The sequence below is a fragment of the Phacochoerus africanus genome, unplaced genomic scaffold, assembly GCF_016906955.1.
Source record: "Phacochoerus africanus isolate WHEZ1 unplaced genomic scaffold, ROS_Pafr_v1 Scaffold_119, whole genome shotgun sequence".
Classification (NCBI taxonomy): domain Eukaryota; kingdom Metazoa; phylum Chordata; class Mammalia; order Artiodactyla; family Suidae; genus Phacochoerus; species Phacochoerus africanus.
The window spans coordinates 1-24,895 of NW_025927312.1; the positions used below are offsets into that span (position 1 = coordinate 1).

General features: G+C 59.4%; 1 protein-coding gene across 1 annotated transcript in view; it reads left to right on the forward strand.

Annotated features, from left to right (window-relative positions):
* The first annotated feature begins 630 nt into the window (after positions 1-630).
* LOC125119092 (voltage-dependent L-type calcium channel subunit alpha-1S-like) overlaps positions 631-24,895 on the forward strand; it is a 28,374-nt gene continuing 4,109 nt past the window's right edge. Inside the window, exons 1-22 of the mRNA XM_047765941.1 lie at positions 631-744; positions 976-1,053; positions 2,234-2,340; positions 2,763-2,850; positions 3,184-3,291; positions 5,207-5,259; positions 5,503-5,649; positions 6,048-6,249; positions 6,620-6,778; positions 9,028-9,138; positions 10,054-10,137; positions 16,086-16,142; positions 16,954-17,082; positions 17,286-17,351; positions 17,961-18,052; positions 18,602-18,761; positions 19,734-19,861; positions 21,071-21,167; positions 21,539-21,641; positions 22,767-22,868; positions 23,104-23,228; positions 24,639-24,767. Of these exons, the coding sequence (XP_047621897.1) occupies positions 631-744; positions 976-1,053; positions 2,234-2,340; positions 2,763-2,850; positions 3,184-3,291; positions 5,207-5,259; positions 5,503-5,649; positions 6,048-6,249; positions 6,620-6,778; positions 9,028-9,138; positions 10,054-10,137; positions 16,086-16,142; positions 16,954-17,082; positions 17,286-17,351; positions 17,961-18,052; positions 18,602-18,761; positions 19,734-19,861; positions 21,071-21,167; positions 21,539-21,641; positions 22,767-22,868; positions 23,104-23,228; positions 24,639-24,767 (2,439 nt within the window). The remainder of the gene's footprint in view (positions 745-975; positions 1,054-2,233; positions 2,341-2,762; positions 2,851-3,183; positions 3,292-5,206; positions 5,260-5,502; positions 5,650-6,047; positions 6,250-6,619; positions 6,779-9,027; positions 9,139-10,053; positions 10,138-16,085; positions 16,143-16,953; positions 17,083-17,285; positions 17,352-17,960; positions 18,053-18,601; positions 18,762-19,733; positions 19,862-21,070; positions 21,168-21,538; positions 21,642-22,766; positions 22,869-23,103; positions 23,229-24,638; positions 24,768-24,895) is intronic.

Genomic DNA, 24,895 nt, shown 5'->3' on the forward strand with positions numbered 1-24,895 from the left:
TGATGATGGGGTGATAGTGGTGATGATGGTGATGGTGGTGATGATGATGATGGGGGGTGATGATGGTAGTGATGGGTGGGGGTGCGGATAGTGGTGCTGATAATGGTGGTGATGGTAATGGAGGTGATGGTGCTGATAATGAAGATGGTGATGTGATGAACAGTGGTGCTGCTGATGGTGGTGGTGATGATGGTGGTGATAGTGGTGATGATGGTGATGGTGGTGATGATGGTGACAATGACGGTAGTGTGGTGCTGATGAAGGTGATGGTGATGATGGTGGTGATGATGATGGTGGTGGTGATGATGGTGGTGATAGTGGTGATGATGGTGATGGTGGTGATGATGGTGACAATGACGGTAGTGTGGTGGCTGATGAAGGTGATGGTGATGATGGTGGTGATGATGATGTTGTGGTGATGATGGTGGTGATAGTGGTGATGATGGTGATGGTGGTGATGATGGTGACAATGACGGTAGTGTGGTGCTGATGAAGGTAGTGGTGATGATGGTGGTGATGATGGTGATGATAGTCATGGTGATGGTGATGGAGGTGGTGGTGCTGCTGATGAGGATGGTGATGATGATGGTGATACTGGTGATGATGATGATGGGGGTGATGATGGTAGTGATGGTGGGGGTGCTGATGATAGTGGTGATGATAGTGGCGGTGATGGTAATGGAGGTGATGGTGCTGATAATGAAGATGGTGATGGGGATGATAGTGGTGCTGATGATGGTGATGGTGGGGGTGGTGCTGGTGCTGGTGATGATGATGGGGATACTGATGATGATGATGATGGGGATTATGTTGGTGGTGGTGATGTGGGTAGTGACAATGGTGATGATGATGGTGATTGAGGTGGTGGTCATGGTGACGATGGTGATGGTGGCAGCAATGATGAGGTGCCAATGGTGATGGTGGTGACGCCGAGGAAGATAACAATGCTCTCATTGCTCTGCCTCTTCTCACTGACCCCTGCCCTGTCACCAGATCCTTGGGTATTTTGACATCGCGTTCACCTCTGTCTTCACTGTGGAGATTGTCCTCAAGGTGAGTGACAGCTGTGAGATCACTGGGTGAGGGGCATCTCCAGGTCAGGGACCCAGACCTGCTTACACAGCTGCCTTCCCTTAGGGGCTGAATTGCAGGGAGGAAGGAAAAGCAGGAGGTGGCTGAGGGCAGCAGGGAAGGACCCACAGGACCCAGGAGACCGGGTGCTTTCAGCTCACAAGCTGGAGTATAGGGGCCAGCGGGGGGCTGGGTGGAGGCACATGGTCCCATCCTTCTCGGCTGTGTGCCTCTCCACAGAGCGCCCTCTGTGCCCGGAAGCCTTAGGCACTGTCTTCCACAGTGACCACACAGTCGCCTAAGAGTCGACCCAGGAGCTGTGATTTGTTCCCAGACCTTTGTTATCAGAGACTGCAAGGCGACCCCCAGGGTCCCAGAGAAGGGACCTGGTGGGGTTTCTGGCAGCTCTGCCCACTCGTGGCCCTCCCATCCCTCATCTGCAGCTCATCACCTGGGTCACACCGTCATGGTGGAGATGGCCTCCCATCTGTGACTGACACCGTAGCCCCAGCCTTCACCTCCACGAGCCAGGAGGGGAGGGGGAGCCTTGTGGGGGGCAGTGGGTCCAGGACAGGCTGCAGCATGAAATCAAGACAGTCTCTCCTTTCAGGGCCGCCATTACTAAAGGAGTTGAGCAGAGGGAGATGGTGGCTTCCCTAAGGTCCAGGAGGACTTCCCAGAGGTGGTGACATTAGAGTTAGGCCTTGACGTTGGACAAGACTTTCCTAGGCAGAGAGCAGGGGCAGGGCAGGGCAGGGGGACAATACCATGGCAAATGCATTGAACGGTGATGTGGGGGAGGAGACAGTGGCCCCTCCGACCTGGGATACAGCAGGTGTGCAGAAGATGTGGGCTCCTCTTTTTTTTTTTTGTCTTTTTGCCTTTTCTAGGGCCACTCCGGTGGCATATGGAGGTTCCCAGGCTAGGGGTCGAATCGGAGCTGTAGCCACCGGCCTATGCCAGAGCCACAGCAACTTGGGATCTGAGCCGTGTCTGCGAACGACACCACAGCTCACGGCAATGCCGGATCATTAACCACTGAGCAAGGCCAGGGATCAAACCTGCAACCTCATGGTTCCTAGTCGGATTTGTTAACCACTGCGCCACAAGGGGAACTCCGAGGTGGGTTCCTCTTGACCCAGGACCCTGCCTGTCTCCCCAGATGACAGCCTACGGGGCCTTCCTGCATAAGGGCTCCTTCTGCCGCAACTACTTCAACATCTTGGACCTGGTGGTGGTGGCTGTGTCCCTCATCTCCATGGGCCTTGAGTGAGCAGGGGCCGGGGCCAGAGCGGGACCCCACCTGCTGTTGGCTGGTGGGCACAGAGATGCAGGGGAGGGTCTCCCAGGGCCACTGAGGGGGTCGGGGGTCCTTGGCTTGTCACTGACTGGACTGAAGTGACAAGGCTGAGTGGGCAGAGCGTGTGCTGGAGACCAGGAGGAGATGCAGAGAGGGGGGGTGGTCCTCCCCCCGCCAGGGGGCCCCAGCCCTGGTGCCTGGGTGCCCCAGTCTGTGGGCAGCCCTAGGGGAAGCCCTAATGGTGCCCCAACCAGTCCAGCCCAGGGGCAGGTGGCCCCTCCATCCTGGGACAGAGCGCACCCAGCATTAACAGGAGGGACGGGGAGGCGGGCGCTGGTGTGCAGAGCTGGGGGCAGGAGGCGGCCCTCAGCCCCACCCTGGCTGCCCCCAGGTCCAGCACCATCTCCGTGGTGAAAATACTGAGGGTGCTGAGGGTGCTCCGACCGCTCCGGGCCATCAACAGAGCCAAAGGGCTGAAGGTGACCCCAGGGAGGAATGGGGAAGGGAGGACCCCGGGGAGGGCCAGGAGGATCCTGGGGAGGGACATGCCCTGCAGGACCCCAGGGAGGGACAGGGATGGAGGACCCTGGGGCAGGGATGGGGCCGGCAGGCCTGACTCCAGACACTCAGCCCAAGCATTGTTGGGACCATTCCATCCCTTTTGTGTCCAAGGAGGTGGCTGAGGCTGGGCAGCAGTGCCCCCACAAGCCCCTCTGCCCCCAACAAGCTGGGTGCCCCCCCCCCGCCCCCGGCCCTCTGGGCTGGGATGGCCCTGGAGGGCGGGAAGGTGCTGACCGGGCTTCCCTCCCCAGCACGTGGTGCAGTGTGTGTTCGTGGCCATCCGCACCATCGGAAACATCGTCCTGGTCACCACCCTCCTGCAGTTCATGTTCGCGTGCATCGGCGTCCAGCTCTTCAAGGTGAGCCCCGCCTGCTGCTCCAGGGCCAGCTCTCGGCCAAGGTGGCAGCCAGTCCATACTCCCCACAAGCCAAAGGGGCCCCGCATCTTGAAGGCAGCCGTCCAAGCTTAAGGCTCAGCTCTCCCGAGTCTGAGTTCGGCTCCTAGGTGACACCCCGCCTCCCCCTTCCCCGGGCTCTGCCAGCATCATCACCAGGGGTACCTGCTGCCTCGCTGGCCCTCCCGGATGAAGGCCCACCTACCAGGCCTGCCGCACCCTCCCTGCTACCACCCACCGCCCCTCCAGTCCTGTCTAATGCCGCCCTGCCCCCGCCACCCCAGGCCTCGGCACTGCGCATGCGCATACCCACCGCTGCGTCTGGCGTGGGTCGCATCCACACTGAGCCTCCGCAGGGGGGTGTCCATCACCTCCCAGTCAGGAGCTCCCCTCTGGCTCTCACTTTCTGGGGAGAACCTGTCTCCTCGTTCCCATCTGGGGGTCAACCCCACGGGAGGTCTTCCCCCACGGAGCCCACCCCTGGATGCCTCTGGCTTTTAGATCACCTGTGGGACACAGACACGGACACCTGGGGACACATCCATTCATGACACTTCCTTCTAGGGCCTGGTGTTCTCCCGCCCCAAAGCACCATCTTTTAAATCAGGATTACGTACCTTGATCATTCTCGACCTGCAAACAGCCCCTTACATTCCCTCACTCATCTAGCAAACACTCCGGAGACTTTTCTTGGTCCTAGGCCTCTACTAGGGCTTGCGGGGCCAAAAAGCAAAGCCCACAAGGCCCTCCCTGTGGGCAGGGGTGAGCATTCAGGGTGGGGCTCCCAGAGGACCCTCAGGGGGCCCAGTCCTGTTGGTCACTGTCCTGGAGGTGGGGAGCACCCAGACCGAGATAGCTTAGCCTCAAAACCTAGCACGTCTAGCGTTCTGCATGTGGCCGTATCCCCAGCTCCAGCCAGCGGCCCCCCCACCCTGACCCCAACCCCACTTCCACAGGCTGGGGGCCCTGAGACCACCTCAACCCCCAACTCCCTCTGTGCATTTGTTTGTCATTACCGGACCCCCAGTTCCTGCTCAGATACCAAACACGGTAATGCCCTTGTCACGTGCCTCTGTGTTATATCAGGAGGTTAACCCTGCTGTCCACGCTGGAGCCAGTGTTTGCTTTCAAGCGCCCAGAAACTGGCCTGCCTGCTTCTCCCCAGTGTCCCCTTCCAACCATTCGATCTGGAACATTAAGGGTGAGGTGGTAGGACAGGAGCCTGCAGGGAGGGGCGGCTGCGCTGTCAGCCGGTCCTGTGTCCTGGGCTCAGGCATCTTCCTCTCCGGGCCTTTGTGGGAAAGATTCCAACTTAATTTAGCTACATTGAGACCTAACAATCAACTCCCTTTGTTCAAATTCTGCGGGTGCCCAGTATGGGATGGAGATCAAAGGAGAAGCCACCCGGGCTGAAATCAGCAGAGGGATCAGAGCCCCCTACCCAGCCCTGGGGTGTGGGGGGGCTGCTGGGACGCCTGCTCCATTTCCAGATGAGAGATAAGCTGTGTCATCTGGGCCCAACTGGGGTCCATCCCTGGGCCACCCCGGGGGCCTGAGAAGGAAGGTGGGGGAGGAGGACACTCCCTATTCTTGCTCTGTGGGGGGAGACCCCGCAGTGGGGGACAAGGCCGGGGCTCCAGATGGGGGAGGGGAGCCCCAGCTGCACACGTATTTTCCCTCCACAGGCCCAGCCTGGGGCTCCCAGCAAAGCTCGTATCTAAGAAGCTGGCACCCAGCCTCCCAGCTGTCTGCCTGGCAGGGAGAGAACAGTGACCTGTAGGGAATTGCCCCCTCGGTTCGGAAGACCTAGGCCCTCCCTTCCACCCGATCCTTCAATTCTGTTTCCATGACAAACTGTCTCCCTCTTTCCTGGATGCAGGGGAAGTTCTTCAGCTGCAACGACTTGTCCAAGATGACGGAGGAGGAGTGCAAGTGTGTGTGGGGGGGGGCTCTGGGGCGGGGGGCAGGCGGCCCTTCCGCTGGGGGAACTAGGGGGACCTGAGCCCCTGGGCCCAGAGGGGTGCTCACAGAGGTCCCCTGCCTTGGGCACTGAGGGGAGGGTCCCTGGTCCCGATCTCCCCTGCTCCCGCACGCTCACCGCCCTAGCCTAGAGGACGTGGTGGCGGATGCGCATGCGCACAGCACGGTGACCTGGCCTCCCCACCCCCACCTCAGGGGCTACTACTATGTGTACAAGGACGGGGACCCCACGCAGATGGAGCTGCGGGCCCGCCAGTGGATACACAACGACTTCCACTTCGACAACGTGCTCTCAGCGATGATGTCACTCTTCACAGTGTCCACCTTCGAGGGGTGGCCTGAGTGAGTGAGGGCGGGGCCCGGCCCACACGGCCACGGGCCGGGCCGTGCCCGCGGGCCGCCTGGTCTACTGCACCCCGGGGTGCCAGAGAGCTGCGCCGGCTCCCACAAGCCGCGCAGGGCTGCTGTGCTCACCTCACCCCAGAGACAGCCTGACCGGGGCTCCCACGGCTGTGGCCCTCTGCCCACGGGGGGCCCAGCCAAGTGATGGGGAGCATCAGGCATCCTCGGAGGATGGCTGGCAGGCCCCTTCCAGGCTCCAATGCAGCCTTTCCTCACGTGGTCCTAACTTCCCCATCATGTGAGGGTCCAGAAGGCCCCCTGGGTCCCCAAGCCTGCCCTTCCCGGCCTGGCTCTGCCTCATCACACACCTCCCCCCCTCCACCCCCCACTCGCCCCAGGCTGCTGTACAAGGCCATAGACTCTTACGAGGAGGACAAGGGCCCCGTGTACAACCACCGCGTGGAGATGGCCATCTTCTTCATTATCTACATCATCCTCATCGCCTTCTTCATGATGAACATCTTCGTGGGCTTTGTCATCGTCACCTTCCAGGAGCAGGGCGAGACCGAGTATAAGAACTGCGAGCTGAACAAGAACCAGGTGCCCGGCCACCTGCTCCAGGCCTCCCGCCTGCAACCACGGCTCTGGCCAGGGAACAGGGGCCCTTGGGCTGGGGGGTGGGGGGGGTGACCCCGGGCCCTCCCCCTGGACGCCCAGATCCCATTCCAACCCATCTCTGCCCCCGGCGGTGCACTCGGGGTCAGGGGGAGCCCTCGGGACACCCAGGGCCCAGGGCTGGGTGGGGGCTGAGCTGGAAATGGACCGTGATTGGCTCCGGGGGCACCCTCTTCCCTCCACAGCCCACAGGGGCCCCTGGCCTGTGGAAGGCAGGGTCTCCCAGCCCGGGGAGGAGGGAGGGGCGGGGGAGAGGGCCCTGGGGTGCTGACCGGCCTGTCCTGTCGTGTCTCAGCGCCAGTGTGTGCAGTACGCCCTGAAGGCCCGCCCCCTCCGGTGCTACATCCCCAAAAACCCTTACCAGTACCAGGTGTGGTACGTGGTCACCTCCTCCTACTTCGAATACCTCATGTTCGCCCTCATCATGCTCAATACCATCTGCCTGGGCATGCAGGTAAGGGCCCTGGGACCAGCGCCGACGGGCCCAGGACCCAAGCAGGGCAGGGGAGGCGGCTCCCGACTGGGGGCCCCAGCACACTCTTCCTGGCACCTGCTCTGTGCCAGTAACCATGGTGAGGTGCCCTACAGGTGGAAGAGGTGAACTAGACGCAGGCCCTGGTGCCAGGGGCTCAACACTTTCTTTCTTTTTCTTTTCTTTTTTTTTTTTGTCTTTTTCCCTTTTCTAGGGCCGCTCCCGTGGCATATGGAGGTTCCCAGGCTAGGGGTTTAGTCGGAGCTGTAGCCACCGGCCTACGCCAGAGCCACAGCAACGCGGGATCCGAGCCGTGTCTGCCACCTACACCACAGCTCACAGCAACGCTGGATCCTTAACCCACTGAGCAAGGCCAGGGATCAAACCTGCAACTCATGGTTCCTAGTCAGATTCGTCAACCACTGAGCCACGACGGGAACTCCGGGGCTCAACACTTTCTTAAGGAGGTCACCCACGCACACACATGGTTGTGGCCATCCTAGAACCAGGAGAAGTCCAGGCAGAAGAACGGGGCCGTGTGGGAGAGATGAAGTGGCTGCTCTGTTTTCCTCCTGCTGTTGCAAATCTGGAGGGTAGCGTTGATTGGAATGTTGACTCCGGTCCTGAGAAAAATGGGTTTCATGTTCACAGAACAGGTGTCTCTGAGATGAGCACCCTTTATACACAAGGTTATAATCAGCAGCATCGTGGGAGTTCCCGTCGTAGCGCAGTGGTTAACGAATCCAACTAGGAACCATGAGGTTGCGGGTTCGATCCCTGGCCTTATTCAGTGGGTTGGGGATCCGGCGTTGCCATGAGCTGAGGTGTGGGTCGCAGATGCAGCTTGGATCCCACGTTGCTGTGGCTGTGGTGTAGGCCAGTGGCTACAGCTCTGGTTCGATCCCTAGCCTGGGAACCTCCATATGCCGCGGGAGCAGCCCAAGAAATGGCAAAAAGACAAAAAAAAAAAAAAGTCAGCAGCATAGTTATCCAGCCTTAATTAAGCATCTGACCATGCACACCCTGTATAAATAGAATTGCACCTCGAGGCTCCCTGGCTCTGGAATCCCAGGTCCTCCCAACGACACAACTACACGTTGCCAGGTGGGGAGAATCTGTAAAGGGAGCCATGGAACCAGCAGGCCCAGGGTGGAAAGAGGCTTACAAGCCGCAGCTCAAATTCAAGCCCGAGCTGGGCAGTGAAGTCCAGCAGTTCTGCCAAGACAGAGTAGGGTGAGGCAGCTGGCAGAGCCTCTACCTTGGGAGGTATTGTGGAAGGAGTGGGGTTTTGTCAGCTTTCCTTAAAAGAGGATGAGAGGTGAGTTCCCATCATGGCTCAGTGGAAACAAATCTGACTAGCATATGTGAGGATGCAGGTTCGATCCCTGGCTTCGATCAGTGGGTTAAGGATCGGGCATTGCGGTGGCTGTGGTGTAGGCCAGCAGCTACAGCTCCGATTTGACCCCCTAGCTCGGGACCCTCCATATGCTGTGGGGGTAGCCCTAAAAAGACCAAAAAAAAAAAAAAAGATAAGAGGGCATTCCCCTCATGGCTCAGCAGGTTAAGAACCCAATATAGTGTCCATGAGGATGTGGGTTCTATCCCTGGCCTCACTCAAGGGGTTCAGGATCCCGCATTGCCATGAGCTGCGATGTAGACTGGCAACTGTAGCTGCGATTTAGCCCTTGGCCTGGGAACTTCCATATGCCATGGGCACGACCCTAAAAAAGATAAAAAAAAAAAAAAGATGATGAGGGATTCCTGGGAAAGGTTATAGGGACACAGATTTCAGGAGGGTGACAGGGGCAGGTGGATGGGGCTAAGGCCATTGCTTAGGGCTGCCTCTCAGTCTCCAGGCCACACGCAGGCACGTGGGCCTGGTTATCTCAGGCCCCACCTGCAGGCAATGGTGGTCCCAGCCTGGAACCAGAGCTCTTCCCTCCTGGTCCTGCGACAAATGGCTCCATAAACTCCTATAAGCCTGTCCTTGAGCCCCGCTAGGGGCCTCCCTCCTGGCTTCCAGAAATAGACTTGTGCGTGTATGGCTAACCCTGCTCACAGATGGGGGTCACCCCCCACCCCCAACTTGGGGTCCTTCGGAGGAGAGGGTATGGCCATCGGACCTGGTAGGATTCCAGACGTGGCCAGAGCAGGCTTCGTTTTCTGAGATTAAAGAAGGGAGGACAGGGGCCCAGGAAGAAGGGTCCCAGCCCGTCCTGTGCCCCCCACAGCACTACAACCAGTCGGAGCAGATGGACCACATCTCAGACATCCTCAACGTGGCCTTCACCATCATCTTCACGCTGGAGATGATCCTCAAGCTCATGGCATTCAAGGCCAGGGTGAGTCCCGGGGCTCCGGAGGAGCAGGTGCGGCCGGCAGGGTGGGGCTTTCCCACAGAGCCCTCCACAGCCTCCTCCTACAGGACTGCTGCTCCCAACCTGCTCACCGCCAACACCCCACCTCCCAGCCTGCCGCCCCTACCTTCAGCCATGCAGGCTGCCAGAACTGGCCACCGCCCCTTCTTTGAGCCTGGCTTATGTCCCCGCCTTCCCTAAGCTTCTGAAGAGCAGCCCTGGGGGCTGGGGGCTGGGCAGGGTGTCATGCTATGCCCTCAGTTCTTTTTTTTTTTTTTTTTGCTATTTCTTGGGCCGCTCCCGCGGCATATGGAGATTCCCAGGCTAGGGGTTGAATCGGAGCTGTAGCCGCCGGCCTAGGCCAGAGCCACAGCAACGCGGGATCCGAGCCGCGTCTGCAATCTACACCACAGCTCACGGCAACGCCGGATCATTAACCCACTGAGCAAGGGCAGGGACCGAACCCGCAACCTCATGGTTCCTAGTCGGATTCGTTAACCACTGCACCACGACGGGAACTCCTATGCCCTCAGTTCTCAAGTCCACTCCCTTGTGTTGGGTCTGCCTATGATCCCCAGGCCCGGCTTCCGGGGGGTGGGGATAAAAGACTCCCTCGTATGGACCAGGACCCTGACTCCTAACTCCCAGTTACACTGCCCTCCCCTGGGACCCCTTTATGCCCTGGAGGAAGGGGAGCCCCTGGAGCATCCATGGGAAGTGGTCTCACGGCCCACCCCTACAGGCCCAGCCCTTCTGCATCCTCAGACATGGACCACTGCCCTCAGCTGTCAGGGGAGCTGCTTCCCCAACAGCTCACCCTGGGGACCCCTCTCCCTCGTGGCTATTTTGGGGACCCCCAGCCCCTCCCCCACAGCTCATCCTAGGCCCCCCTCCCTTCAGGGCTATTTTGGGGACCCCTGGAACGTGTTTGACTTCCTGATTGTCATCGGCAGCATCATTGACGTCATCCTCAGTGAGATCGACGTGAGTACCGAGTGGGAGGAGCCATCGCTGGGGTGAAGGGCTTGTTCAGGGCACAGACACTTGTGGGGTACCCCCTGCCTCTCTAGCCCAGCACCCTGGGTTATAAGGGCTGTGGTCCTGCAGAGCAGACACCTCAGATGTATGCCAGCACCATGGTGGAGGGGAGAGGTCCTCTCTGCTTGGGGCAGTCAGGGAAGGCTTCCTGGAGGTGGTGCCATCTGAGAGGGGACCTGCTGGGTGGGGCAGTCAGGGAAGGCTTCCTGGAGGTGGCGCCATCTGAGGGGGGAACCTGCTGGGTGGGGCAGTCAGGGAAGGCTTCCTGGAGGTGGCGCCATCTGAGGGGGGATCTGCAGGAAAGGGAGGTGGAGAGGGGAATGAGCACCACAGGTGGGGCTGCTGCAGGAGGGGCCCAGGAGGGAGACGGATAAACAGAAGGTTCAAGCACGTGAGGCTGAAAAGGAGTTAAGGGGACACAGTTGAGAGGCAAGTGGAGGGGCTTGGTCCTTGTGTAGCTGGCGGGGGCGGAGGTGGGGGGGTCACTGGCGGCCTTTGAACAGGGCGGTGGAAGGACTGAAGCTACCCTTCTGATACGTTTATCTGGAGGTGAGCTGCAGGAGGTGAGAAAGACGGTGACAGGGTTAGGGAGGCGGTCACCCATCGACTCTGCAATACTACTGAGTGCCTCCCGTGTCTGCTAGAGATGTGCCGTGAACGAGAGTGTGGGTGGAAGCAGTAAAGACAAACCCACCCTGTGGCAGGTGGGGCCAGTAGGTGTGAGGAAGAAAAGTCCAGCAGGTGGAGACTTGGGGGGAAGGGGTGGGGGTGGTGTCGGCTGGTGCAGAGGGCAGCCCTGCAGGAAGCATGCTGGTGGCAGCGGAGGGGGGGGGGTCACCCCGCAGCAGGAGGGGAGCCACAGCCCCAAGGGGTGTGGAAACGTGTGGGCCAAGTGTGAGGACCAGTGGGAGGCCTGGCAGCCGGGGTGGAAACTCAGGGCAGGGCCAGATGGTGCGTATGATCTTAGGTTCTGTTCTGAGGGAGCTGAGAACCTGCTGTGACTTGAGTCCCCAGAGGACCCCTCCAGCGGCTGTGTTGAGAGGAAGCTGCAGGGGACACTAGGGTGACCCAGGGGAGAGTGGTCAGGAGGCACTGTGATGACCCGGCCAGGGATGGCGGTGGCCAGGCACGAGCTGCACAGGGGAGAAGTGACTGGCAGCTAGATCTGCTTGGAGCACAGAACTGACAATATTAGCCGATGAACTTGATTCAGGGTGAGAGGAAAAAAAAATCAATGTTGATGAGAAGGATTTTGCCCAAGAAAACAAGCTTCCATCTAGTGAGATGTGGAGACTCTGGGAGGAGCAGGTGTGGAGCAGAAAGGCGGGGTCCCGCTTGGGGCATGGCACTTTAGGATGCTGTCACCCCGCAACTTACTGATGGTGCCCTAGTCACAAACCCATGGCCTTGCTGGCTTGAACTTTGGGGGGCAAAGGGAGACCCCGAGCAGGCTTGGATCTGAGAGCCTGCAGCACAGAGGCTGCGCCCGCTGGAGATTCGCCTCCGACTCTAGAGTGAACTGGCACTTGGAGTCGAGGCAGCAGGTGAGGTCACCTCCAGAGAGATGGCGGTGGCGGGCAGCCTGGGGCTGCTCCAGTATTTAGGGGCTGGGGAGGGAGGAGGGGAGGGATGGGCCACTGACGCAGGGGGATGGAGAGAGGGTCCCAGAATCAGGAGCCCAGTGCATGCGGGAAACCAAGAGAAGACAAAACGGGCAGACAGGAGCTGAGCGTCTGCTCCATTCGGGCATCGGGGCCAACGTGCCCTGGGAATCTCGGGGCAGCACGCCCGGCTGAGTGGGTTTAGGAGAGGCAGGGCAGGGTGCCGTCTGGACCAGTCTCTCTGGCTATTGTGTGACAAAGAGAAACAGCCTAGCAGTTAGGGGAGAGTGTGGAGCCAAGGAGAGTTTTCCTGAAAATGGCAGAAGTGACAGTACCTCCTGGCAGGTGGAACTAGGAGGCAGTGAGGATGTAAGACCCTGTTGTGGGGCGGGGGGGGGGGGGTTCCTGTTCCCAGAACCGTAGTCACCCCGGCAGGGTCAGGGCTGGACGTGGGTGGGAGCGTGTGCACCCCCCAGGCTCGAGGGTGGGGGGCAGGCAGCGAGATGAGTTGAGGGCCACAGGGGCCTCCGGGAAGGAAGCCAGCGCGTCCAGGACACTCAGTGTCTCAAAGGGAAGAAGGACTAGGGGCATCCCCAGGATTCTGCTCTGGCACTGAGGATCGGGTGCTGATGTGCGAGTGGGGACGGGCTGCCTATCGTTGGGAACGCAGCCCAGGAGCTGAGGGTCACCGCCTCCAGCACGTGGCAGCCACTCCATAAACAAAACCAGGGTGGGGCCAGTTGGTGCCCAGTGTGGAGATGCCGCCAGAGTTCAATCCAAGCAAGGCCATGGGTTTGTGACTAGGGTGCCATCAGTGAGGTGCGGGGTGACAGATGGCGACCGTGGGGCTGGCACCAGTTTCAAGGACAGAGGGTGACTCGAAGACCAGGGAACAGCTTCACGGGAGTCTGGAGGGAGGTGGTGACTGCAGGTGGTTCATTTTAGGGAAACGGAAGCTGTAGGTGGGGCCAGTACAGAGGAGCAATTCAAAATCATGAAGAAGAGGAGTTCCCATCGTGGCGCAGTGGAAACACATCCGACTAGGAACCATGAGGTTGTGGGTTCAATCCCTGGCCTCGCTCGGTGGCTTAAAGAGCCGGCGTTGCCGTAAGCTGTGGTGTAGGTTGCAGACGCAGTTCAGATCCTTTCTTGCTGTGGCTGTGGTGTAGGCCGGTGGCTACAGCTCCAATTCGACCCCTAGCCTGGGAACCTCCGTATGCTGCAGGTGTGGCCTAAAAGGTGAAAAAAAAAAAAAATGAAGAGATCATAGAGGAAGCTATTAGGGTTTCATAGGAGGCAGGAAAGGACATGACTCAGAACACTGGAAAAAGATGCATGTAAGACCGAGGCAGTGAGAAATATGAAGTGGGGAGGGGGCAGGGCATGGGGAGGGGGCAGGGGGGCGTCCATCCTGGGTGTCAGAGAGCAGGCAGAATCCTTGTGGGAGGCAGGACGGTGGGTGTGACACCACTCTGAGGGACAGCCACCGTGATGAATCCACTGCAGGAAGAGAATGGGTGGCCGAATGGCCAGGAGGCAGGGGCCAGGGTGACTGCTCAGTTTCTCCCTGGAGTCACACTTGGCAGCCCTGGAGTCTGGGACAAAGGATCAGATTCCAGCATCACTGTGGGCTTGAGGGCTGGCATGCTGGGTCTCTCAGTACAAGTTCCCAGTGCATGGGGCCCAGGAGCCGGACTGGGAGGGGACAAGGTCCAAGAGCTGGACCAGGAGGGGAAGAGGCCCAGGAGCTGGACCAAGAGGGACAGGGGCCCAGGAGCTGGACCAGAAGGGGAAGAGGCCCAGGGGCTGGACCAGGAGGGACGGGGGCCCAGGGGCTGGACCAGGAGGGATAGGGGCCCAGGAGCTGGACCAGGAGGGGAAGAGGCCCAGGGGCTGGACCAGGAGGGACGGGGGCCCAGGGGCTGGACCAGGAGGGATAGGGAGGTGGGGAGCAGAAATGAGGTCCGGAGTGGGAAGAAAAGCAGCAGGGCACCAGGGGAAGTTTCTGCCAAAGATCCACATTAAAGATCCCAAGGATGGAGCCCTCCAGGGTAGCCTCCTGAGGATCTGAAGCTGAGGTGGCTGCTGGTTGAAGGAGAGGAGCAGGGGAAATCAAAGGCAGCTTTCCCCCAGGGCTGAGCACCTGCCAGCTGCATCCCGGGAGAGGGTGGGAAAGAGCAGCATCCTTCCCAGCCTCTGACAGAGGCCGTGGTAGGTCTGCCCCAGGGGGCTCAGGACAGGACCAGCTCCAAAGCCAAGGCTCCCCGATGAGCCAAGGCTGAACCTCCTGGTGGGGGAGGGGAAGGAGAAGGCCAAGGATGAGGGAACAGTGAGGGACAAGTCTGGAGGCTGTGAGGAAGGGGCCCCTGCTCCTTAAAGGCAGAGCCTGGCAGGGAACGGTGACTTCTGACTGTCAGGGGCAGGCCTGGCTGGGGGTCTTGTTCACCCCGTGTGCAGGGACAGACAGAGCTCCATCTGTGCCTAAGCAGGCCTGAGGATGGCAGAGCCGATGGGGATGGGGTTCTGGGCAGATCGGGGTGCCCTGCCTGTCTCTGTGTGCGCATCTTTCACGCTCAGGTTTCGCTGGGAACCAGCACATAAAGCCCAGGGGTTCAAGGCAGCGTTTCTTGCCAGCACAGTCACAGCCCAAATGACAAACAGTTACTCCCTGGGGTTTGAGGTCCATGTAGGGGGGGCCAGGACAAATCAGAGCAGTTTCTTCGGTGGAGGAGGGCTGGAGGGCACTGTCGGCCACCAGTTGAATTTTAGGGACAGCAGGTGTCCCTTACCAGTACCGTTTGCTTGAAGTCACGTTAAGACTTTGAATTTAAATACTGATTTTTGGTGTTTCCTTTGTGGTGCAGCAGAAACGAATCCTACTAGGAACCATGAGGTTGTGGGTTTGATCCTTGGCCTTGCTTAGTGGGGGTTAAGGATCCAGCATTGCCGTGAGCTGGGGTGTAGGTCGCAGACTTGGTTCAGATCCCATGTTGCTGTGGCTGTGGTGTAGGCCGGTGGCTACAGCTCTGATTCTACCCCTAGCCTGGAAACCTCCATATGCTGCGGGTGCGGCCCTAAAAAGCAAATAAATAAATAAATACTGATTTGTATCGTTGTCATATATCCAGGGAACAGCCTAGGGCAGCACTGTCTGTTAGCATTTCCAGCGATGAGAGCAATGATCCACTTTGTCTAGTGCAGTAGCCACAAGCCACACATGTCTGTTGGTCACTTGAAATGTGGCCAGTGCCACTGAGATGAATTTCCAAGTGTGTGTGATTTTCACTGCAATCCAAATAGCCATGTGTGCCTGGTGGTACCCTGCTGGCAGCACAGGCCTGGAACACGGCTTGTCACCCCCTGCTGCACAGGGCTTGTCACCCCTGGCTGCACGGTTAAATCGCCTGGAGTTCACTTACACCTCGAAGCCAGGTCCAGCCTCCAGGGGCCAACTTAATTGGCCGGGGTGGGGACCCAGCAAAGGCGTATATATTTTTAAAACGCTCTGTGTGATGCTAATAGCAGCCTGGGTTGAGATGCAGTGGTCCTGGTAAAGGCTGCCCGGGAGAGTGTTGCTTGGTGGGGAAACCAGCGTTCTGGGAAGCAGCCTCCTCCCCACAAAGACCTAGAAGATACAACTATGCCTACCCCATGCCAGGACTCCAGAAACAGGGCTTCTTCTGAAATGGGGCTGAGGGAGAAGCTCAGAGTAAACAGGGAAAAGGGCTCCCACACACTCCTGCCTGCCCTTTAGAAGCCCCCGGGTTGGAAGCCTTGGTCCTCCTCCCAGGCGGAGGCAGAGATGCTTCCATCAGCTGGGGTTCTCAGACACCTTCACAGGGCCTCTGCCCCTGGAGGATGGGTCCTCCGTAAGAGCCTGAGGGGCACAAGGGCGCTGGCCAGCACCCCTGGACTTGGGGCAGTGGGTGTGGCTCCCCCTATGACAATGAGTGGTAGGTCCCCTTGTGCCCCACCCCCACCCCGACGGCCCCAGCATCACAGGCCCCAGACACTTAGGCTGCATCTTGGAGGGACCTGTCCGATTTCGGTCCTCCCTCCTCTTCTGCTCCCCTGCCCCCAGCCTGTCGCCTCCCTGTCCCCAGCTTCATCCTCACACCCACCCGCCCCTGCCCCTACCCTGACCGGCAGCCTTGGGGTCTTCGCCCCCCTGCCTCTCTGCCTTGTTCTCTCTTTAACTCTTCTGTGGTCTGTCCTTTCTGACGCCTCTCCTCACCTCCCACCGTTTCCTCCTCCTCCCCTCTCTCCCCCCTCCCCTCCTCTCTCTCTCCACAGACTTTCCTGGCCTCCAGCGGGGGACTGTATTGCCTGGGTGGCGGCTGCGGGAACGTTGTAATTCCAGGCTGCATGAGCCTGCCCTGCTGGCCCGCCAGCTCTGCCCTGCAGCGTGCATGCGCCGGCCTGGCCGCTGGACTGCATGGGGCGGATGCACTCAGGGTCCCCTTTCCCCGAGCAGGCCCCAGAGGGTCCGGGTTGGGGTGGGAGGGGTCTGTGCCACTAGAATGTGCATGGATGCAACAGCTTTCTTGGAGCCCTTGGAAATGGGGCCTCTGTTGGTGGGAACATCCAAAGAAAACCGGATGGTTCAGACCCTTAGTGACAGGTCGCCAACACCAAGCCTGGGGACACAGGAAGCCGGGCAGGGGTCTCTCCCCAGCCAGAGTCATCCGGTTTCTAAGGCTGGCCCAGGCGCAGAGGCCGGTGGGCTGGGACAGCCATGTGCCGGGCGGTGTAGGGCGGGGAGGGCCATTGGATTGATGGCCACTGAGAGCTGAGCTTTGGGAGACTGTGCACTGGGGGGGACCCCGGGGAGCTCCCGGGGTCCTCAGCTGAGTGGCCGCTTGCGGAGGAGGCGAGATGAGGCAGGAGCCCCAGAAGGGCAGGTGCTGGGCCTGGCTGCCGCCTCCCCCCCAGGGCGGAACGCCTGTCCATTCACCTGCACTGCTTGGTGCTCAGGCCCCGCCCCCGTCTCCAGCTGAGCAACCCCGGGGCCCTGAGCCCAGGGAGGGTCAGCAGGGGCCACGGGGAGGCTGGAAGTGCCCCCACCACGACCTGTCCCCCACACACTGCCCCTCCCGCTCGCCTGCCTCCACCCCTGCCCCCTACCCCCGCCCCGGACTTACCCTGGGGCTGCGCCCCGCAGGACCCCGACGAGAGTGCCCGCATCTCCAGCGCCTTCTTCCGCCTGTTCCGGGTCATGAGGCTGATCAAGCTGCTGAGCCGCGCGGAGGGCGTGCGCACGCTGCTCTGGACCTTCATCAAGTCCTTCCAGGTGGGCGACCCCGCCCACACCAGGCGCCCCGCCCACCAGGCGCCCCGCCCACCGACCCCTCCCCGGTCTGCTGTGGCCCTGGACGCTCTGTAGACTTCAGTGCAGTCCAGGGAGCAGACTGGGGCGCGTGGTCCCTGTGAGCTAAGGGAGGGCAGGGCTGCAGGGCTGGAGGTGACCCTAAGCCTGCGTCCCCACTCCCGCAGGCCCTGCCCTACGTGGCTCTGCTCATCGTCATGCTCTTCTTCATCTATGCTGTCATCGGCATGCAGGTGAGGAGCCAGAGCGGAGGAAGCAGGTTGTCCCCAGCGTTAGCTGGGCAGCGTTAGGCAGAAGCAGCCCAGCAAGGACCAGCAGGCAGCCCGACAAGGGCCAGATTGACCTCCAAGCCCCTTCTAGAAGCTCCGGTGGTCTTAGGCCACTTTTCTTCTCCTACTCAGCTCTCGGTTGGGAAAACTGGTCCTCCCCCCCCCGCCCAAACTCCCCCTCCCCCGATTCTTTGGCTTGAGGGGAAGAACTTCACCCAACCTCAAAAATACAGGTGACCTCGAACAACACAAGTTTGAACTGCCTGGGTCCACTTATACTTGAATTTTAATAAACACGTGCTACGGCACCGCATGGCTGGTTGAAGCCACGGATGGGGAATCGCAAATATAGAGGGCCCAGAGGCTGACTCTAAAATTATGCCCTTGGATTGCTCAAGGGTCAGCCAGCCCAGTTACTTGGCTTAAGGTCTGACATGGCCTGAAGTGGAGGTGCTTGGAGGAGGCTGGGGTGGCGGGGAGGGGGTGTGGGGGGGCAGTGGGGAGTAGGTCAGGTGAGAGATGAGCTGGGGGAGGCCTACCCACGGCCGAAGTCGGGCTCTTTGTGGTTTGCAGATGTTTGGGAAGATCGCCATGGTGGACGGAACCCAGATAAACCGGAACAACAATTTCCAGACCTTCCCCCAGGCCGTGCTGCTGCTCTTCAGGCACGAGGCACCTACCCCTGATCCCCGCTGCCCTGATCCCCCTGGCCTGGCCCTGCTCTGATCTGCAGGAGACAGGCTGGCTTCCTGCTGGGTCCTGCAGCTCGAAAGGCCCAAGACTCTGCTGTCCTTTTGCAGGGCAGCTGTGCTTAGCACTGTATAGCCAGCACCACTTTTTAAGTCATTGTGCCCTGGGCCCTTCCCGGGAGCCAGCCAGTCCTGAGTAGGGTCTTGCAGACCCACAGGCTTGTTGCACTGAGGTGGGGAACAGGTGGAATGTCCCTGGGCGGGAGGGTGAGGCCCTGGGTCACAGCTCCCTGGGTCAGCACTCTTCCTTCCCCACCTGTGACTTGAGTCTTGTGCTGATTTTGCCTCTTTTCTTTGCTCAGCTCCTGCCTGAGGTGCCCCCGAGAGGGGTAGAGCTGGGGGTGGGGGCACGGGGCAGGGGGGAAGCATGTGAATCCTGGGTCCCACCCCCTGCTCCCAGTGGATGGGCTGCTAGCCTCCTGTGGGGCCACCAAGTGAGAGGCCAAGGGAGCCTGTGCCTTCCAGGTGCGCCACGGGTGAGGCGTGGCAGGAGATCCTGCTGGCCTGCAGGTACGGGCAGCTGTGCGACCCCGAGTCAGACTACCTCCCTGGGGAGGAATATACCTGCGGCACCGACTTCGCCTACTACTACTTCATCAGCTTCTACATGCTCTGTGCCTTCCTGGTGAGCGCATGCGCGGGCCGGGCGGGCAGCCCAGGTGAGCCCAGATGCGCGGAGATGCACCTGCTGAGGCAGGAGGAGGAGGGACTGAGCACCTGGACACAGGAGACTGGGGCTCTGGCTAGAGTGTCCCTGTCCTGGTCATCCTAGGTGTGGCTTCATTTTCTGAGTGCTTCTGCAGGCTCCAGAGGCATTGCTAAAACAGTTTCCTTTTTTTTTTTTTTTTTTGGTTTGCAATTAGTAAGCAAAAACATTTAGTGAGGTTCTGCCCTAGATCGGTAGGGGCTTCCAGTAAATCGGCTTGCTACACCCCCTTCCTTGAGAGAGAGGTTGCCGCCTGTGAGGAGGGTGAGCCTCTGGAAACCAGATCCCACAGGAGGTCACAGGGGTTGGAAGCAGAGCAGCAGGTGCCTTTGACAGGGCTGCTGTCTGTGCACGGGGGAGGCAGAGTTCCCCAGCAGCCCCAGCCCTCGCCCCTCCACTCCTTTTCTTTCCTGTGTTCATTCCACTAAAACCATGTTTGAGCATCTGATGTGTCTGAGGCCCTGGGCTCAGTGCAGGGGACAGAAATATGATGAGGACACAGCCCTGGCCCTGAAGGGGGTCACTGGGTGCCAGGGGTCCGGGTGCATGAAACCTTGCATTTCAGAGGCACACACGCCAATATAGAGCAGGCAGGAGGAGCAGGGGCAGCGTTCAGTGGGGACTGGTGTGGCTCTGGGGTGTGGGTGAAAGCCCGGGATTGGGGTTTAAAGGATGAGCCCAAGAGTCCCAACAAAGATAGGACCTGGACTGGATCAGAGAGAACCAGGCTGCCCTCATGTGGATGCCATTGTCCAGAAGGGCCAGAGGCCCCGGCAGGGGCTGCGCAGGGAGAAGCCAGGACCCCCCATACTCATGGACACACCCAGCCCCCGCCCTGTCCCCGTGCCACCTGCCTTTCTGTGCTGGAAGCCCCCCGTTCTCCTCCTGCAGATCATCAACCTCTTTGTGGCTGTGATCATGGACAATTTTGACTACCTCACCCGGGACTGGTCCATCCTGGGCCCACATCACCTGGACGAGTTCAAGGCCATCTGGGCAGAGTACGACCCGGAAGCTAAGTGAGTCCAGTCCGCAGGCTCTGTGCTGGGCCCTCCCTCAACCACCCGCCGCTCTGTTCTAGACCCTGTCTGGGTGTCCGGGTGTCCGGGTGTCCGGGTGTCCGGGTGTCCTGCAGGAAGTCACTCTCCTGTCTCACAGGAAGAGCAGGCTTTCCTCCCTTTATGGCCCGAGGCCCCAGATCAGAGGATGGGAGTTTCTCAGGCCAGGGGGGCACCCCCCAGCCCCCAAGCACAGAAGCCCCCTTGCCTTTATTGGGAAGTGGCCATCCAGCTTCACTTGGACACTTCCAGGAGCAGGGAACTCACTCCTTTGCCAGGCACTCTAGGCCTGGCTACTCAGCGTGTGGTCCACTGGCCAAGCAGCTGAGCCCCCGGAGCCACCCCAGACTGAGCGAATCAGAACTCGCATTGCCCTTAACCAGACCCCTGGTGCATCTGTCTGCCCTTTAACCCTGGGGAGCACAGCGGCCTTAAGTTCTTCCCAAGAACATGATACGCTCACCTCTGATGACCGTTTCCCAGGTGTCAGGTGCTGTGCCAACCACGACACACGTTAGCTCACACTCCTTAAAACTCTTGACACCACCTCCCGTCTCCACCAGTCTCTGGATGTGGGTTTCCACCTCCCTTGATTCATACCCTCTACTTCTATTAATACAACCCAAGAGCCTCCCGTCAGCTTGACTAAAACTCAAGGAAGGCTCCAGTGTGGGAAAAATGAAATCCAGGTTCTAGGCTCAGAGGTTCCTTATCTGAAGGGTCTCTGGCCTCTTATCACCCCCACCCCCCAAAAAAGAGAGCCTATTCCTGGTGGAAATACTGTTCCTTCTTTAAAAGGAAACTTGGTGGGAGTTTCTCGCTGTAGCACAGTGGGTTAAAACTCTGACTGCAGCGGCTTAGGTCACTGCAGAGGTGCATGTTTAATCCCCGGTGCAGCACAGTGGGTTAAAGGATCCAGTGTTGATACAACTGCAGCTCGGATGCAGTCCCTGGCTTGGGAACTTCCATATGCCACAAGTGCAGCAATAAAAATAATAATAATAAAAAATTTAAAAATAAAAAGGGAAGTTGGGGAGTTCTCTGGTGGCTCAGTGGGTTAAGGACATGGCAAAAAGAAAAGGGGGAAACGTGGGAAGAGATCCCTGGCTCCCCTTGATTCTCTGAGCAGGAAGGGCTGCCAGGTACACCAGTCTGGGTGCCCTCCCACAGGGGCAGAATCAAACACCTGGACGTGGTGACCCTGCTGAGAAGGATCCAGCCCCCTCTGGGCTTTGGGAAGTTTTGTCCACACCGGGTGGCATGTAAGGTAACGGGGAGCTGCCAGTGGGGGCGCCCTGCCCCCACCCAGAAGGAGGCACAGGTGTCCTGGGGCTGGGAAGCTGGCGAGGCCAGGTCGAATGAGTCATTTCAGAGCAGTGGTCTCCTGGGGGCCCACATCCATCCCTGGGACCCAAAGTCTAGGTAGTGTCCCCCCACTCACCTTCCCCTCCCCTCCTAGGGGACACCCTGGTTGGTCAGCACCCCAGCCCTCCTGTCCCCCCCCCTCCTGGGGGACACTTGGTCTGTCAGCCTCCCCCAGCCCTCCTGTCCCCTCCCCTGCTGGCCCTCAGACCAGGTAAGGATGACCGCCTGGCTTGGTGGTCCCAGCGCAGCAGTGAGCCCCCCTCTCCCACACAGCGGCTGGTGGGCATGAATATGCCCCTGAACAGCGATGGCTCGGTCACCTTCAACGCCACCCTCTTCGCCCTGGTCCGAACAGCGCTCAAGATCAAGACGGAAGGTGAGGGCCTTTCACGGGGGCTGTTTTTAGCAGATTCTACCAGGTTCTCTGAGATAAAGTTTGGAATCAAGAGTCGTGGCTCAGTGGTTAATGAATCCGACTAGGAACCATGAGGTTGTGGGTTCCATCCCTGGCCTTGCTCAGTGGGTTAAGGATCCAGCATTGCCGTGAGCTGGGGTGTAGGCCAGCTCGGATCCCGAATTGCTGTGGCTGTGGTGTAGGCCAGCAGCTACAGCTCCGATTCGATCCCTAGCCTTGGAACCTGCATATGCCACAGGAGAGGCCCAAGAAATGGCAAAAAGACAAAAAAAAAAGTCATGGGGGAGTTTCCTTGGGGTGCAGAAGGTTAAGGATTTGGCATAGTTACTGCAGTGTTTCGGTTTGCTGCTGTAGCACTGGTTCGATCCCTGGCCTAGGAACTTCCACATGGCCAGGAAAAAAAAGTCACAGGGAGGAGCAGAGAGAGGACACAGGCTATGGTCGCCAAGCCCTCATGCCCTCAGGACTCAGAAGGAGCCCGAAAATTCTGCAGGGCCAAGGTCACCAGAGATCTGTTCCCACACAGCTGTGTCTGATCAGGGCCGGGGAGTGAGCGCGCAGGTGTGGGGCCCCCGGGTGCAGCTCTGGACCAGAGCTGCTGGGCAGCTGCTGGGCTCCCGCTTGGCCCCCTCAACCTGAACTTGCAGGTGCCCACCTGCCAGCCAGGCAGCGGGGTGGGAGGGGGAGAGTCAAATGGGGCTGCCCCTGAGCCCTCATGCAGGTACCAGCCGCATGAGAACCCCCTGCAGGTCGTGGGGACCATGGCAGGCATTGAGGAGGCCAGGTCAGGGCGGACAGAGGCGGCGCAGCTGGAGGGCTCCCTGGTGGAGGCGGGCGGACCAGAGGCATGGGGGGGGGTCAAAGGCTGCTGGGGAGAGGGACAACAGGAAGAGACAGTGGCCTGTGGGATCACTGTGTGACCCAAGGTCAGCTCCCTGCAAAGCCAGTGCCCACAGAGCAGCTGCCACGAGGGAAAACCCTCCAGCATGTGCTGAGTGAGAGGTCAGGAGTGCTAGGTGGCTTTGTCAAGCGCCATCGGCTCAGCTGGGGTGACTTCAGGCTGCTCCGCCTGTCCCTTGCTGGCAGGTAACTTTGAGCAGGCCAACGAGGAGCTGAGGGCCATTATCAAGAAGATCTGGAAGAGAACCAGCATGAAGCTCCTGGACCAGGTCATCCCGCCAATTGGAGGTGGGTACGGCATGGGGAGCCCCGGTCTAGAGGCAGCCGAAGAAGGGGGCCGGGCGCCTCCAGGGTGCCCCTTGGGAGTCTGCTTGGTACACCCCCCGGCACCCTCAGGTGCAAACTGCCCGCCGGCCCATTCGGCAAGAGGAGGCTGGCCTGGGGCGCCCGGTCCCGGCCTCACGTGGTCCCCACATGGACCCCGGCATCTGATGCCCACTGGCCCCTCTTGGCCCCTCTGCAGATGACGAAGTGACAGTGGGGAAGTTCTACGCCACGTTTCTCATCCAGGAGCACTTCCGGAAGTTCATGAGGCGCCAGGAGGAGTATTATGGGTATCGGCCCAAGAAGGACACCGTGCAGATCCAGGTAAGCCCGGATCCAGCCCCCAGCTCCAAGGAGCTCCAGCTGCTCCCTGTCTGTGTTCTTGGGGGCCAGGGGTGAAGGCCAGAGGGTGGGAGGGGCCAGGACGAGGGGTGTCAGGTGACAACCCTGGATGGCCCACCACCATAGACGCTCCAGCCTCATGGGAAGAACTGGAAAACCTTCCATCCCTAGATGATACGAGGGAGAGGCTGGGGTGGGATCAGAGCAGTGGGCCGCAAGGAAGGCAGATTTGCCGGGGGAGGGGAGGTCCTTGAAATGACCCATTGGGTGTGCAAAGAAATGCAGAACTCTCTGTTATCCTGCTTGTTTTTATATGATGCATAATGCACCATATGCATCATATGAAAAAAGTATATAATGTATTTGGGCTGTGTGTTCCACAACTTATTTCAATTTTTGCTTTACAGCAATCTCACAAGTGTAAATGTTGCACGTATAACACAAAAACCTTCTTTTCTGGGAAGTTCCTGTTGTGGCTCAGGGGTAATGAGCCTGGCCAGTATCCATGAGGACGCAGGTTCAATCCCTGGTCTCGCTCAGTGGGTTGAGGATTCGGTGTTGCCGTGAACTGTGGTGTAGGTTGCAGACATGGATTGGATATGGCGTTGCTGTGACTGTGGTGTAGGCTGGCAGCTGCAGCTCCAATTCAACCCCTAGTCTGGGACTTCCATATGCCTGTGGTGTGGCCCTAAAAAAGCAAAAATAAATAAATAAATAAATAAATTAATTCTGAACCTTTTGAGAGTCATTCCCAGTGTTCCATCAACCCAGACCACCTTAGCCTGTATTTCCTGCAAACCATGATGCATACGCATGAAGCAGCCATGAAAATCAGGAAACCTATGCACTGCTGCCACAGAATCCTCAGGCCCCATGCAAGTGTCACCAGTGGTCCCATAATGTCCTTTGTGGCAAAAGGGCCCAGCGCTGACAGATCGGGGGCGTGCATCTTGGACAGGAATGTCCCAGAAGTGATGCTGTGTTCTCATTGCAGACTGTCAGGTGACACCAGTCTTGTTTTGTCCTGCCACCGAAAACAGCAAGTTTGATTAGCTCAAAAAATGGTACTTAGGTCACGTGCAGTCAAAAGAGGGCCTTTGTTCAGAAGATGTACTGAGTGAAAGGATGTCCCAACCCAGAGGCCTGGGCAGCTGCAAAATCCCCCGTGACGCCCAGAGAAGATGCCTCTCGGGAGCCATGGGGGTTGGACTGTCCCCGAGGCCAGAGCCGGAGCCCCGGCACACTGAATTAGAAGGAGGTGGTGGGGCTGGAGCTGGGCCTTCTGGAGGCTCTGGTTGCTGAGTTAGAATCCAGTGTGGACTCACTCGTGGAAAGCAGTCTCTTCTGCCCTCTTGGCCTGGAGGAGTCACTGAGTCCCTTCTCTGTCCCCAGGCTGGACTGCGGACCATTGAGGAGGAGGCAGCCCCTGAGATCCGCCGCACCATCTCAGGAGACCTGACCGCGGAGGAGGAGCTGGAGCGGGCCATGGTGGAGGCCGCAATGGAGGAAGGGATATTCCGGGTGAGCAAGGCCATGGCATCCCTGGGACCTGTGTGTTCTAGGCACAGGGGCAGTGAGGAGGCTGGGAGCCCAGCCTCGCGGAGGGGAGACTGAAGATGCCTGCCGCCCACATCAGGGCTCAGCATCCA